This window comes from Gadus morhua, chromosome 15, assembly GCF_902167405.1.
Source record: "Gadus morhua chromosome 15, gadMor3.0, whole genome shotgun sequence".
Taxonomy (NCBI): Eukaryota; Metazoa; Chordata; class Actinopteri; order Gadiformes; family Gadidae; genus Gadus; species Gadus morhua.
The window spans coordinates 20295072-20308860 of NC_044062.1; the positions used below are offsets into that span (position 1 = coordinate 20295072).

Consider the following 13789-nt stretch of genomic DNA (forward strand, 5'->3'; position numbering starts at 1 on the left):
TGGCCTTTGTACTTTCTATGTCATGCCAGATTAATCAAACATTTGAATGTCTTGTCAATCTGTCTCGTTCTTTCATGGTTCGTTCTCCAACCGGGTCCCCCACCATAATTGCCAAATCAAGTCTTTTATCTTGCTGATATGTTAAACCCAATTATCAACTACACCCCCCCCATCCCGCTGCGTTTGGTTAAAGTTGTAATATTGACTGATGACCGACTGCCACGATCGTTTGAGAATGAGAACGAGGGAGGAGCTGACTGACTCAGCTGAGAACCGTGCATTCCATGATTCGATTCACCGCTATCAGAAACTCGACTGAACGAACGAACGAACGAACGATTCTGAGCGACTCTTCTTGGCGAACTGACCGACGCGAACTGAATCAAGGAAAATAATCATTGACTTCATCACTAGAGTGCATGAAGCCTTCCTTTAAGCATTGGGGAAAGGAGCGGAATTTAAGTTATAAGAAATGGAAACATAAACCCAAAAGCTTTAAATAGGATAATATTTCTGTGTTTGCTACTGCAGAATGTAGCCCTGTGTGCATATTAATCATTTATATTGAGGCAATATATATTTTGACGACTTTGCTTTCTTATTCGATATTTTGTGATTTCAATTCAGTACTCATTGGGTAATGGGTTACATAAAATAAATGAGTCACAACACAAATCACATTTCTAGGGGAGGTGTTCATGAGGACGGTAGTCCAGCAGCTAGATTCGAGTATCCATAACTGAGATTATACGGTAAAATTCCGTTTTTTTCTTCATGGGATTAAATGTCTTTGATGTATGTTCGGTTTGACGAATAGGATGACAATGACCGAGAGAGGCCTGGCCAATAAGAAAGCAATCCGCAAATGGAACAGCCAGCACACCAATTGGATTGCCCCGGGGGGCGTGTCTTTGGTTTCCAGTTGGCTACGAGGCAGTAAACGATGGAGGTAGCGGTGTGTTCATCACACTAGTTGGCTGTTGGAATTTACGCCTACAGTCGGAATACTTAAACTTTAGTTTTCTGTAGGCGAGCTTGAATCCATGTCGCCTCACATTCGTGTTTAAATCTTCGAGATGGCTTTAACCGGGCCGGTGCTTATATATGTCATATAAGTGGGGAGCGGTTAATTCCGCTTTTCCCATGTTATGATAGCTAGCCCCTTCTAGCTAACGTGCTAACGGTACTGCTCTGCTGCAGAGGAGGCGATAATTAGCTAGCAAGCGAGCTAGGGAGGCTTGTCTGCTGGGTTGTTTCCACCACTCTGGTACTTTGTTCCTATTAACGCGAGCTGAAAAGGTTAGCTGTGGGACAATGTTTTGGGTACCAAAGTAATGTAAGTATCACGATATGCGCAGTGCCTATACCATGTCATGTGGACCCTCTGGAGTGCAGCCTGATCCCGGCTAGCGGAGCACGGCGTTACCCCATCCTCCGGCTCGGGCTAGTCCTTGGAACAAAAACATCTTGGGAATGTTCCGTCATTACTTATTCACGTTCTGGTCTCACTTTAACCAAGCACTTTAAACATGTCTCACCCAATGGCATGTACACTACCCTGCATGGCATGTATTGCAAACTCTGCTTCCTCTTTTTGTCATCATGATGGAATATAGTCCAGGACTGGGAGTCCAGTAACGTTAGTAGCTAGCAGACAGGCCACTGCGGCGAACAGACCCCCGCCGTGTGGGCACCACCATCTATTGAAGTGTGGCTCATTCCCCATATGTTTACGATTTGCTTATATGTACCGTTACTGTGTCTGTAGTAATAACAGGCTGTACTTAGGTTGACATGTATCGTTGGAAAGATGGCATAGATCTTTATTGACCATGTTATTGCGATCACGACTTTTTCAGGGAGATCGGCATAACGGTGGATTCTATGTACAGAGGATTAACCATCTCGCCCCGTGGACCTACGGAAGGATTTTCGCATTAAAATGATGTGTTCAGTTCGTCAAGAACTCCACCAACGCTACAGACTCGGTTGAAACACATCTGGAATGTTCAGACTGGTTAAACCAACCCCTGTGCTTGTGTTAGTGTTATTCAGTGTGCTTAAGGGAAATGTGTCCATGAGGATTTAGAATGGCACACGTGTAATATTATCATTAAAGTGAATTAGTGTAACAAGAAGAACACGCCAGGTCGACATAGGTAAACAAACGAGGACTTCAAGAAACATGGCTTCGGTTTGGAAGAGACTGCAGCGTGTGGGGAAGCATGCGTCCAAATTCCAGTTCGTGGCATCGTATCAGGAGCTCATGGTGGAATGTACTAAGAAATGGTGAGTTGGCAATACTTATTACACACTATTAATTTTTTTATTTTTCAACGAAAAACGCTGTTAAAACATAAACGCCTGACTCGGTTTCTTGTGCTGGAATGCTGAGCTGGTCGCTGTCTCTTGTTCCGGCGGGTCATAATTTCACACACTGACACACCGTGGTGTGCGGGCATGTCTGCTTGTTGGGAGGGGTCGATGGGATGGGGAAATAGCTGCTGTTTTTTCAGCATCTTTATGGAATTTGTACTTAAGTTAATGTATTTATTTTAAGTATGTAGAAATCCCGAGTTGTAGAACTGCGATTCTTTACAAAAACGGATCCAACGTTGCACCTCTTTTTAAGTTGTTGTATTTTATGGGCGTTCTTTCTGAATGCTTAATCATCAGGCTATGCACACTTTTACTATGATGTATTCAGCTGCAGCGATATGTTCCTTTTGAAGACCACACCTTCAGTGGATTAGATCCAAATGAGTTGCTTACATTTGTAAAAAAAAAATAAACAAGGTAGTGGAATGTGGAATGAAGACTTTGCCCCGAGACATGCCTTTTCAGGGGGTGGCCAGAGGCATGTTTAACACAGACCTACATGGCCTCAACCTGGGGCAGATATTGGGGAATGGAATGATACAAATGTACTACACTTCCCTGAGCCAATGACTCGTTGACCTAAGCTTATTGTACCTAGCATGATCTTTTCTAGCAGTCGGACCTCCTCTCCCTTGTTTGTTTCCCAGGGTTATGGGTAAAGACTGACAAAATACTAATATAAAGTCACTTATTAAATACTCTGAAATTGAAACTGACACTGGCTAGCCAGACATGTTATATAATGTAGGTTTATACCTCATGCAGAAAATGTGTTGGTTCCCTATTCAGTTAGATATTTTGTGAGACCATATGTCATTACAGTTACTGGAGCTTTTGATCTATATCGATAGCAGATCAAACAATTATCATTGGGTGGAAAGTTGATTGTGCCCTCACCTAGTATTTAATATTATTTTTAGATCATCTTTCTTTTTCAGGGGATTCTCAATATGCTGTACAATAAACTGAAATACTTGAGACCAAGTAAAGGGACAGCAAGGACAACATGGTCAAAACATGTGTATCTGTCCGATGGCCTTTTTATTTGGATTTCTTTGAACATCCATTATAAGGTGTGGGTGTGGTATATATTCCGCTTGGAGAGTAAATCTTGGCAGAATATCCACCACACTGGCGAGTTAATATGATATATGTGGCAATGATGGCGTGCGCCTCAACAGTGTCGCGTAACTAGTAGGGGTTGGAAAAATAATTGATAATTCGATGCATCGCGTTTCTCTCTAGAACGATTCCGTCTCGATGCAGATTAATTAATAATAATAATAATAAAAAAAAATGTATTTGTTTGACTGCTGCAACATTCTGTTCGCCAGAGAGGGATAATTTTAGTAATTTAATTTATCTTCAGTGTGTATTGGCCAATCTGATTTATCTTGACACGATTGCGATTCAGCCCACTCTTAGCATGCACGTAAACTCACAGCCAGACACAAGAACTCCTAATTCAAGAACAGCTTTTTCTTTAATGACATAGAAAATAAATATTAGAAATAAAATAAAACTGAAACCTATTTTTTACATACTTCCATATTGTGTTGTAATGCAAGCTGCATTGATTTTTGCATTGTTCGTAGAGAGTAAAATTTGTGACAAAAGCTTTCTCTCTAATAAAATATTAGGTAAGGTAATTCATCTGTTGATGTCTTTAATGATCATCACAAAAGTAGGAAATGATTAGCAACCTCTGAGTAGCAAAGTCAGATCATGTAGATATATATTTTTTGTCAATCACGCATGGAAATGTACATAAAAAAAATGTATGCAATCACTTTAGAATCGAATCGTTGACCTCATAATTGGAATCGAATCGTGAGGTGCCAAGAGATTCCCACCCCTAATAACCAGAAGGGCACAAGGCGGTCGGCGAAGGAAGGCCAGCAACTGCCCGTCTCGAGCGCTCCTTCCGTTCTCCATACTAGACATCAGCTGCTCGACAACAGAGCTATACTGACTTTTCGCCAGTCGGTTGCTAGCTACCACAAAAAGATAGCTATTTTATGTAGGGAAGGGGATCGGGACCCGGTTCTCCAAACCCAGTTCTTCCAAATTTCTCAGAACCCGAAAATCCATAAGGTCCACGATGCGACTGCCATTGCTAACAGTGAGGGCCCGCAAGCTTATCAAAGAGAAAAGGCTCAACATTTAACTCTAAATCTCACCATTTAACCCCAAAACTCACAAAATGCTTTTCCCATATCCTGCCCAATGACGCATTGTGTATAAGGTAGGGATGGGCACGAGTAGTAAATTCCAAACTCGAGTGATCGAAGGAATTCCTCGAGGATCAATCGAGTACTCGTTTAATCTAATCTATTTTTAGAATGCAACGCATCTGCAGCAGGAATAGGCCTGATGATGAACGGCAATATTACCAACCAAACATGTAATGCTTATTCTCCATCAAAACAGTCAGAGTTATCAGAGGATTCATTATTTATTTTTGCAAACGTTCAAAACACATTTTCCTTACAAAAATAAATATGCGTCTCACAATTTAAATCACGTCGAACCAAGGCCTGCAACGGTTTAAAAAAAAAAAAAAAAAACGAAACAAGTAGCCTAACCATTGCAAATAATTTAAAGCTGCAAATAAAACGGCAGCAAATGGACTATGGAAATACTCAGCGTTGTGATCTTCTCTACACGGCCGGGATTGCAGCTGCGTCTTGCGGCCGTGAAAATAGCCGACACACTTGGTTGCTGCGGGTCTGCTTTCCCGAACTCACCGTTGTGTTTCAGGAGCATATGTTGCCGCATAGTACTTGTTGTACTCTGGTAGCTCGATTTCGCTTGGCATATTTTGCATTTCTTTATGATCTATTTCTTTAAAGTATTTCAATTCTTCGCTGCGCTTTGCTTTAACCGCCATCTCTTAACTTTTTGAATTCTGGCGTGCCTGCACACGGCACGGAACGCACCACACAAAAATTTGATATATTTCATTTGCTTTGTGCCCACGGCATGCTAGTTAGTGGCGCCGCACAGAAAATTGATACATTTGCTTAAGAAAACTTTGTTTGTGTCTATATGCAAACTCGAGTCTGCCTGTCCACCAACCGAGTTCATTTGTAACGAGGAGTACTCGAGTAATCGATTCCTCACGCCCATCCCTAGTATAAGGTAATTGCTTTAGGAGCAAGTGATTTGACCTTGGACTTGAGATCTTGCAATTGTCTGCCAACTGTCGTCTGAGCAAATGGATGTTATGTTATATTAGCTTCATTTGTATTTATATAAAATGTAGCTGTGCATTCAATCAGGGACATATTTTGTTGCAGAATCAAGCACTGGATAAAGGCCCCTACATTTTTTTTTATGACTGCACCCTGTTCATGGGAAGTTAGGGTGCACTCACACTAGGCCATCTGGCCGTGGCCGTTGGCCGTTTTCACACCTAACCGTGCTCAAATGGCCCCATTGTTCTCTGGCCTGCACTCACACTAGGCCATCTGGCCGTGGCCTATGGGCGTCTCAACTGTGGCCTGGCCACGGTAGGCTCTTGTACATACTTCATCACGTCGTAAGTAACACGTTATCACCAAGCGTCCGCTGCATGGACCATAATAAAGGCTGCCGCCAGTCAGAGTTCTAACGACAATGGACAACAACACACAGAACACAGTTCGCACTTTACTGAGTCTGTTGCTTATTTGGATATATGTTTACGGTTTAATGGGAAAGAAGGCTCGTCGCCTTTATTATGTCCGTGGTCGTCGCATGGACTATACGTCATCCAGCTCAGGTTGCGTAGCCGTGCGTGTGTGCTAGGGCTGGGACGACGCGTCGACGTAATCGATGACGTCGACGCGAAAAATGCGCGTCGATTTAAAAAAAAAAAAAAAAAGAAAGATGGGCGGCGCCGGAGCGTAGTAGCAACGCGAGTGGCTCCTCAGACTTTCATAAGTGCAAGGCGCCACGCACTCGTTCCTCTAGTCTAAAGTATGGGAATTCATTAATGTGAAAGGAAACGATTCCGTGATGTCGCAAAATGGAGATGACTTTCCGTTCTAGCACCATGGCAATTCACCAGCACCTGAAGAGGCGCCACCCGGTAGCAGCTGCAGATGACCGAGCACCGTAGAATTCTAAGAATGCATTAATTTGCACTTTTATTTTGGAATTTAAAGGCAATAAACATGTATTGAAATGTTAAGGAATTAATATTTCTTTCATTCAGATATGTAAATCAACATGTATAAATTGCTATTAGTCAATTAATGGGGAGATAATCGAGAATCGAATCAAATTGAAATCGAATCGGACTGAAAAAATGAATCGTTAGATGACTCGATGCATCGAAAAAATAATCGCTAGATTAATCGTTTAAAAAATAATCGTTTATCCCAGCCCTAGTGTGCGCGTGTCGGCTCATTAGCATCTGTACCATAGCGGCCCGTGCCGTAGCAGCACACCTCTCCCAAGTGGCCAAATTGGCCCGGCCTGGCCACACTCACACTGGCAGATTTGAGCACGGTTAGGTGCTAAAACGGCCACGGCCAGATGGCCTAGTGTGAGTGCACCCTTAGGCTTCCGAATTAAGGTGCTCTATTGACTCACTAGCATAGGATATGTGATATCGTATAGAAATGGTTGTGTATTTCCATGTTTATATACCACCTACCAATGCCTGCTTTTTCTCTCCTTCCTTTGGCCCCTCCTTTTCTTTTTGACATCTTCTTGGCCTACACCTTGTCTCATTTTCTTGGCTTTCGTTGGCCCTCACGGCCGCACACTACTTCTGGTTGTCTAGATTGTTAAGGCGCATTAAATGACTTAGTTCATTTGCCAGCGAGCCCAGTCCCAGGACACGCACACAGCACAATCTCCTGCGTGCACCTAATTAAAGGTACCCAGAGCTGGCCGGTTATGAAAGGGCCGGGCAGAAATATTATGGATATTTAGACGGTCCACCGGCTCATTAATATGGTGAACCGACGGGGTTTGTCCCGTTGAAGGGACAGGGAAGAGAGAAATGCATTGGCAGCTTTCGCTAATGTTCAGGGGCCGTATTCACAAAGGATCTTAGGGCTAAAAGTAGGTCCTAACTGGTGAATTTAGGAGTAACTCCTAAAAATAATGGGCGTGTCACTCTTAAATTTAGGACTCCTAACTTCACTAAGGGCAATTCACAAAGTATTTCAGGCCTAACAGTAGCACCTAAGTCTTGGAGAGCTTAAAAGTCCTCAAGAGGACTCCTAACTCAGTAAGACCTATTCACAAAGAATCGTAAAATGACTGCGAGACGAAATGTTAGGGTATTCAACTTTAGCGCATTAACAAACAGAGTTAATGCGCGATGCAATAACATCCCCGACTAACAGGAATAATCAGATTAGTCCCAAAATAAAATGTTTGGCCACACTACGTTATTTAGCAACAGGGGAAATGCAACTTTGCAATGCCGACGATTTAAAATTATCGCAACCATCAGTCAGCCGTGCCATAAACTTTCCTTTGGACATTCAACAATTACACAGGATCAAAGCCAACTTCATGGCAATTGCAGGTATGCTCGGTGCTATTGACGGGACGCACATAAAAATAATTGCGCCATCAAAAGACGAGGACGTGTTCGTCAATAGGAAGACAGTGCATTCCATCAACACGCAGGTTGTTTTTGATGCAAATTTTAACATAGCCTACTGGATGTTGTTGCAAAGTGGCCTGGATCTTCAGCTACCCATGATTCACGCATTTTAATGGTGAGCGGTCTGAGGCAGCTTTTTGAGATGTACCAGTTGGGTGTCACTTGCTGGGTGACAGTGACTATCCATGCAAGACGTGGCTCTAGACACCCTACCTCAATCCACAACCGGGAGCACAGTTAAAGTATAACATGTAAGTGATTACGCAGATTACGCTTAGTCCTATGCATAAAACAAATCGTATTGGCTTTTTGACGCCTTTTATTTGTTGAATCCATATTTATTATTGTTTACTGATTTCTTCCATATATGCTAGAGCACACAAACATACACGAAATGTTGTGGAGAGAGGAATTGGGCAGATGAAATGTCGGTTTCATGTCCTCCATGGCGAAATACACCTCACCCCAGAGAGGGCAAGCACAGTAATCACTATGTGCCATTCTACACAACCTCTGCAAGCGGAAGAACATTCCACAGCCAGACGAGGATGATGATGATGATGATGATGATGATGGCGATCAACATGAGAAGGAATTTGGCCGTGTGGAACCCAGTGGACAGGCATTTAGGGATCACTTAGAAAACACATTTTAGGTAAACACCTTGGCACAAATCAGTCAACACTTGGGTAGTTCATAACATTTATTTTCTTTTAAATTGTACGTATTTTTATTGTTTGCTTTCTCTCTCTCTTGAACGTGCAGGCTACAACGTCATTATCGTGGTCTGCACAAAATTGTCATCATGCGTTTATTCTGCTAACTGCACTATTAGGGGTGCAACGGATCAAAAAACTCACGGTTCGGATCGTTCCTCGGATCAGAGTCACGGATCGGATCATTTTTCGGATCAGCAAAAAAAATAAAAAAATAGCGTTTGTGATTGCTTTAGCCCGGTCTGATTGTGGAGGAAGGGGCTGCTTAAATGCCGCGGTGATGAGCGGTTGTTGAGCCGCTTTCGGTTTCACTCCTGTCAGTGAAACACCGGGGTGATGTCGCTGTAAATGCGTGGCCATGCTCTATGTATTTTTCTTTATGTTAGCAATCGCTATGTCAGCTACGTGTTACGTCTGTGTGGTAACCTAGGCAACAGGTTTGTGTGGCAGCGCGAGTATATGGAAACAGACGTAGCACTGGAGGCAGCAGTTATCGCGTTACAGTAGTCACCGAAGTCTAGCCTACTTTTATTTTCCATGCCCACTGTTCTTTATGTTGTACGCTGAGGACAATAAATCACAACGAGCCATAGGACTGTTTGCTTATTGAAAAGGGAACTGTTGCAGACTTTTACCCAGAGCGTGTTAGCTCTGTCCCTGGAACTAGCAGGAATGGTTACGGCTGTGTGTGGACTGAACATGCGCAAAAAATTTTTTTTTCATAAATCAATCCGCGGATCATGCGTGTGCCGAACCGAAATAGATGATCCGAACGGATCACGGATCAATGATGATCCGTTGCACCCCTATGCACTATAACTACTTAATAGGAATTCATTTCTTGCCTAGGCTATTTCCTTGTTTTTCAGTGATTCAGTGGGCTCGTCTGAACACCGAACTGACCGCTTCTAAACTCGTGCACGAGAATTGACGTAATCCATAGCAACGGCGTGTCACTCTTGGTTCACTCTTTGTAATTTATCCTTAGTAAGTGTAGGTCTCAGCGGCTTTGTGAATAACTTTTAAGAAAAAACTCCTACGTAAAATGTTTTAGCGCAAGTTAGGAGCACTCCTAGTGGTAAGATAAAATGCTTTGTGAATACGGCCCCAGGTGTATAAGTAGGCCTATCTTATAAGCTTTACATCATGTCCTGACAATCATGATTCCTGGAACCTTGGGGTCGGACATTACAGGAATTACTTATTTGAAAAAGGGGTATCATAGTGGTAAACTTAATTCATATAATTATCGCTGATATGTATTGATCATTCATCGCCATAGTAGTCAGCGGTACAAGACGATGTTTGATTGCACTGTGAGACATGAATATAGGTGGCTTTCGATAACATGACAGTCTGAAGTTCGAGTCTGAATACCGTTTTCCTCCTAAAGAGTGACAGGCAGCCTACATTTAGTTATTGAACAGGGAAACCAACTCATAAGCTAACTTCTCCAACACACGGATGCATTAAAGAATGCTCACCGATTCCACATACTGATATTTGCATAGTCCATTACAATTTAACTATCTAAATAAAATAATATATTCATGAAAGGAGCAGGGCTCCCTTTCCCGAAAGCATTGTTAGACAAGTGGTTCTTGAAGTTCGTCGTACGAGCATTGTACAGTTTTCACACCGTTTCCCGAAAGCATCGTTGGTAACAAACGTCGTGAAAATACTCGTAGCTAACAAGGGCTCCAGGGGTACTCGTAGAGTTCTAAGAGCATCTTTACTATAGCCTCAGTGGAGTCGTCGGCTGGACATTCCATGGTATTGATGTGTTTTATTAAAACACATCCAATACCAAGGAATGCCCAGCTGGCGCAATTTCGCATTGCAACCATCAACAGTGGTTACCGCCGATATTTAACTCATAGACTAGAGATGCACCGATTGCAAAATTCTTGGCCGATACCGATTTCCGGTTTTTAAGGAGGTCTGACCTGCCAAAACCGGTTTTTCCGATACCGATTTTCTAAGAAATAATTATAATCATATAATAGACACCATATTTGTTGGCTTGAGTACCCTTCTCCCAGACAACATTTTGCTTATATAACTGCAATTAAAACCACAACTAGTGGTAGGCTATATGCTATCATAACTCCCCTTTTCAAGAATAAAACATCACAAATAAGAAATAGAGTGAGTTTCAACAGTGCCTCCTGAGCAGATTTATTTTGAACACTGACATTCAGTCCAGTTTACAGGTCAATAACTAGGATAAAACTAAAATAAATACAAACAAAAGATAAAGTGCACTATTATGTACTGAAAATAAACTGGTTCTCAAAGTAAATTGCGCATTTCAGGCCTTTGACCTCTCTAAATAAAAAAGTGCATCATAATATGGGATAAAAAAAAAACATCAATACAAACAGGTAGCTTTAGGTTGTGATCAAAGTACTCCATCCCACTCCCAATGCAATCACTTAACCATCAATGGCAGGTTCTTCTTCACAAACAGAAGCATCTCTAGCTTCTCACCAGAAAGCCTGTTTCTTTTCTCGTCTATGACGAGAAAAGCTATTACTAGCCAAGCTAAACAAGCGCTCGCTATCGACGCTTGTACATGGAGCAGAGAGGTAGGCTTGGGCAAGCGGGGCAAGTGCAGGGTAGTGTGTTTTGTTTTCATGCCAGTATTTCAGTACATCATTTACAGTTTAATCTTCAGATCTCTTGATGGGCAACTCGGAGAGGTAACGATGTAACTGCACAGATGAAGGGCTGCCCAGCAGTCGCTCTTCCTCATTGCTAGCACTCTCCTTCAGTATCTCAGCATGCACCGAAAGCAGTGGACTTGCCCTTTTGGCTGCAGGTTCCCCAGAAGGCTGATCAGGTGTGGGTTTGCTGGCACTGGTGTCCACTGTGTCCAGCATGTTCAGAAGCACCCTTTTCACCTCATCCTTTACTTCTGCTGAGAAGTAGCAGGTTTTGTATCTGTATCAACAGACAAATGAATTTTATTTTTTATTATATAGCCACATTAGCCAGGCAATACATAAATGTTGTGCACTCTGAACATACACAAGCAGGCACTAAAAGGCCAACAAAAAATACCTTTTTTTGTTTTAATAAATTTTATGTTTTGATATACCCATGCAAACACTTTAGCCTATAGCTTAGTAGCAAATGCTTATTCATTTAAGAATAGTAGTGGGCTGATTAACATTATTAGCAGTAAGTTATAACTTGCCTGGGATCCATAGCAGTGGCCACAGCGTACAGTGGATTCTTCTCGATGTCTTTAAACCTTCTCTGGACTGCTTCCAACAGCGTGGCTTTGGCAGTGCCCACACCACGGTCTGTGTCTGTTGCTCTCCCCAAAAGGCGCTTCAGTGCGGTGATTTCAGGGATGACAACTGCGGCGGTGGCTGACGAGGAGCTAATTGTCTGATGCTCAACAAATTCTCAATTAACCCCCACAGATTTGTGGTGAGTACGGCCGGGAGCTCGTGATCTGTTGCGTATAAGCCCAGGGCACGTTTCTGTTCCAACAGTGACTGCAACATATAAAATGTGCTGTTCCACCTCGTGGGGACATCCTGTTGCAAGCGCTTCTTGGGTTGACCCAACTCCTCCTGGATAGCGTGGAGTTTTGAATAGGCTAGCGATGAGTGTTTGAAGTGCGTGACTATTCTCCTGCCTGTTGCCACAGCGTCAGTGATAAGAGCGTTGAGACTGCAGTCCCTCAATCACCGCTAACTGTAGTGTATGTGCCATACACGGGAGACTGGGGAGGTTGCCATCATCCAGTGCTTTGGTCATATTCCTAGCGTTTTGGTCATATTCCTAGCGTTGTCACGCAACACGACATCTTCTTATCGATTTTCCACTCCGCCAACATTTTGTCAAATTTGGCTCTTAGATTGTCGGCGGTGTGGGACCCGGGGCATTCCTCACAGCGTAGAATGACTTGATGTAGCTGAAATTCATCATCCAGCCACTGAGCAGTCAGGCTCAACATTGACATTAAGCTCACGTTAGAAGTCCAAATGTCCGTTGTGAAACTGACCGGGGATTTAGTGCCGTCCAGCAGTTCGTGTGTATGGCTTGAAACTCTCTCAAACAACTCGGGCAGTGCTGTGTCAGAAAAGTACCGCCTACTTGGTAATTTGTACCGTGGACTCAGGTGTTTCATCAGGTTTACGAAGCCTTTATCCTGTACTACGCTAAACGGCTGGTCGTCCAGAGCCATGAACTCCATTATTTTCTTAGTGGTGGCGTTGGACTTTTCAGTGTGGATGTCGAACATAGCAGCCATGGTGGAGGGTTGTTGTGGTTGCTGCGACTCTGCTGCATCCCTCCTCTTAGCGGCAGTGTCCTTATATGTGCTAAACACACCTGGGTGCTTCTTTTCCAAGTGGCGTATTAAGTTTGTTGTTCCAAATGTCTTGGGCGTTGATCCCCCACGGCTTATTTTTGACTTACAAGCATTACAAACAGCGTGTTTTGGGTCGTCCTGGCACACAGTGAAATAAGTCCAAATCAGCGACATGTTTTCTTCCCGAGTCTTGCTAGTTTTGGCGCCTTGAGCTGCTACGCACCGCGCATGCGGGTGAGTTTGATCGGCCGAAAACCGGAAATTACGACAGTGACCGGCAGGTCACCGATTGTGGCCGATTGGATATAAAACCGGCTTTTTTAATCGGCGGCCGATTGATCGGTGCATCTCTATCATAGACTACTGTTAGATTTAAACAGCAAAGACAGAGACATGGTGGTCAACAACATAATTTATTGCAGCAATTTAAAATACCAAAAATACATGCGCAGCCGAAGTGTTCCGATCAAACGCCACGTCACAAGGCATACAGTATAATAAAGTCAAATTATTCCATTGCTCTTGTGTGGGAGGTCGCTTTCGAGCTGCACTTGCGGGCTCCCTCTGATTTTATTTGAACCATCGTGGTCAATGTCCTCATATTGATCAATGACAGAAGACATAGGCCTACTAGATGAATCATGCTGAGACCAGTGGGTGTCGGGGCACTTCGGCGAGGCTTTGATGAAGTTCACTATTTTTGGACCGTGTCTAGACAGTAACAAACATCCCTGACCATAGTTAATCGTGTTTGTATTC

At 43.1% G+C, this 13789-nt stretch overlaps 1 protein-coding gene across 3 annotated transcripts in view; it reads left to right on the top strand.

Annotated features, from left to right (window-relative positions):
• Positions 1 to 927: 927 nt before the first annotated feature.
• Positions 928 to 13789, top strand: part of ehbp1 (EH domain binding protein 1) — a 140095-nt gene continuing 127233 nt past the window's right edge. For all 3 annotated transcript variants that reach the window (XM_030378365.1, XM_030378366.1, XM_030378367.1), the window contains exons 1-2: positions 928 to 1336; positions 1860 to 2289. In XM_030378365.1, the coding sequence (XP_030234225.1) occupies positions 2186 to 2289 (104 nt within the window). In that variant the 5' untranslated portion in view covers positions 928 to 1336; positions 1860 to 2185. The remainder of the gene's footprint in view (positions 1337 to 1859; positions 2290 to 13789) is intronic.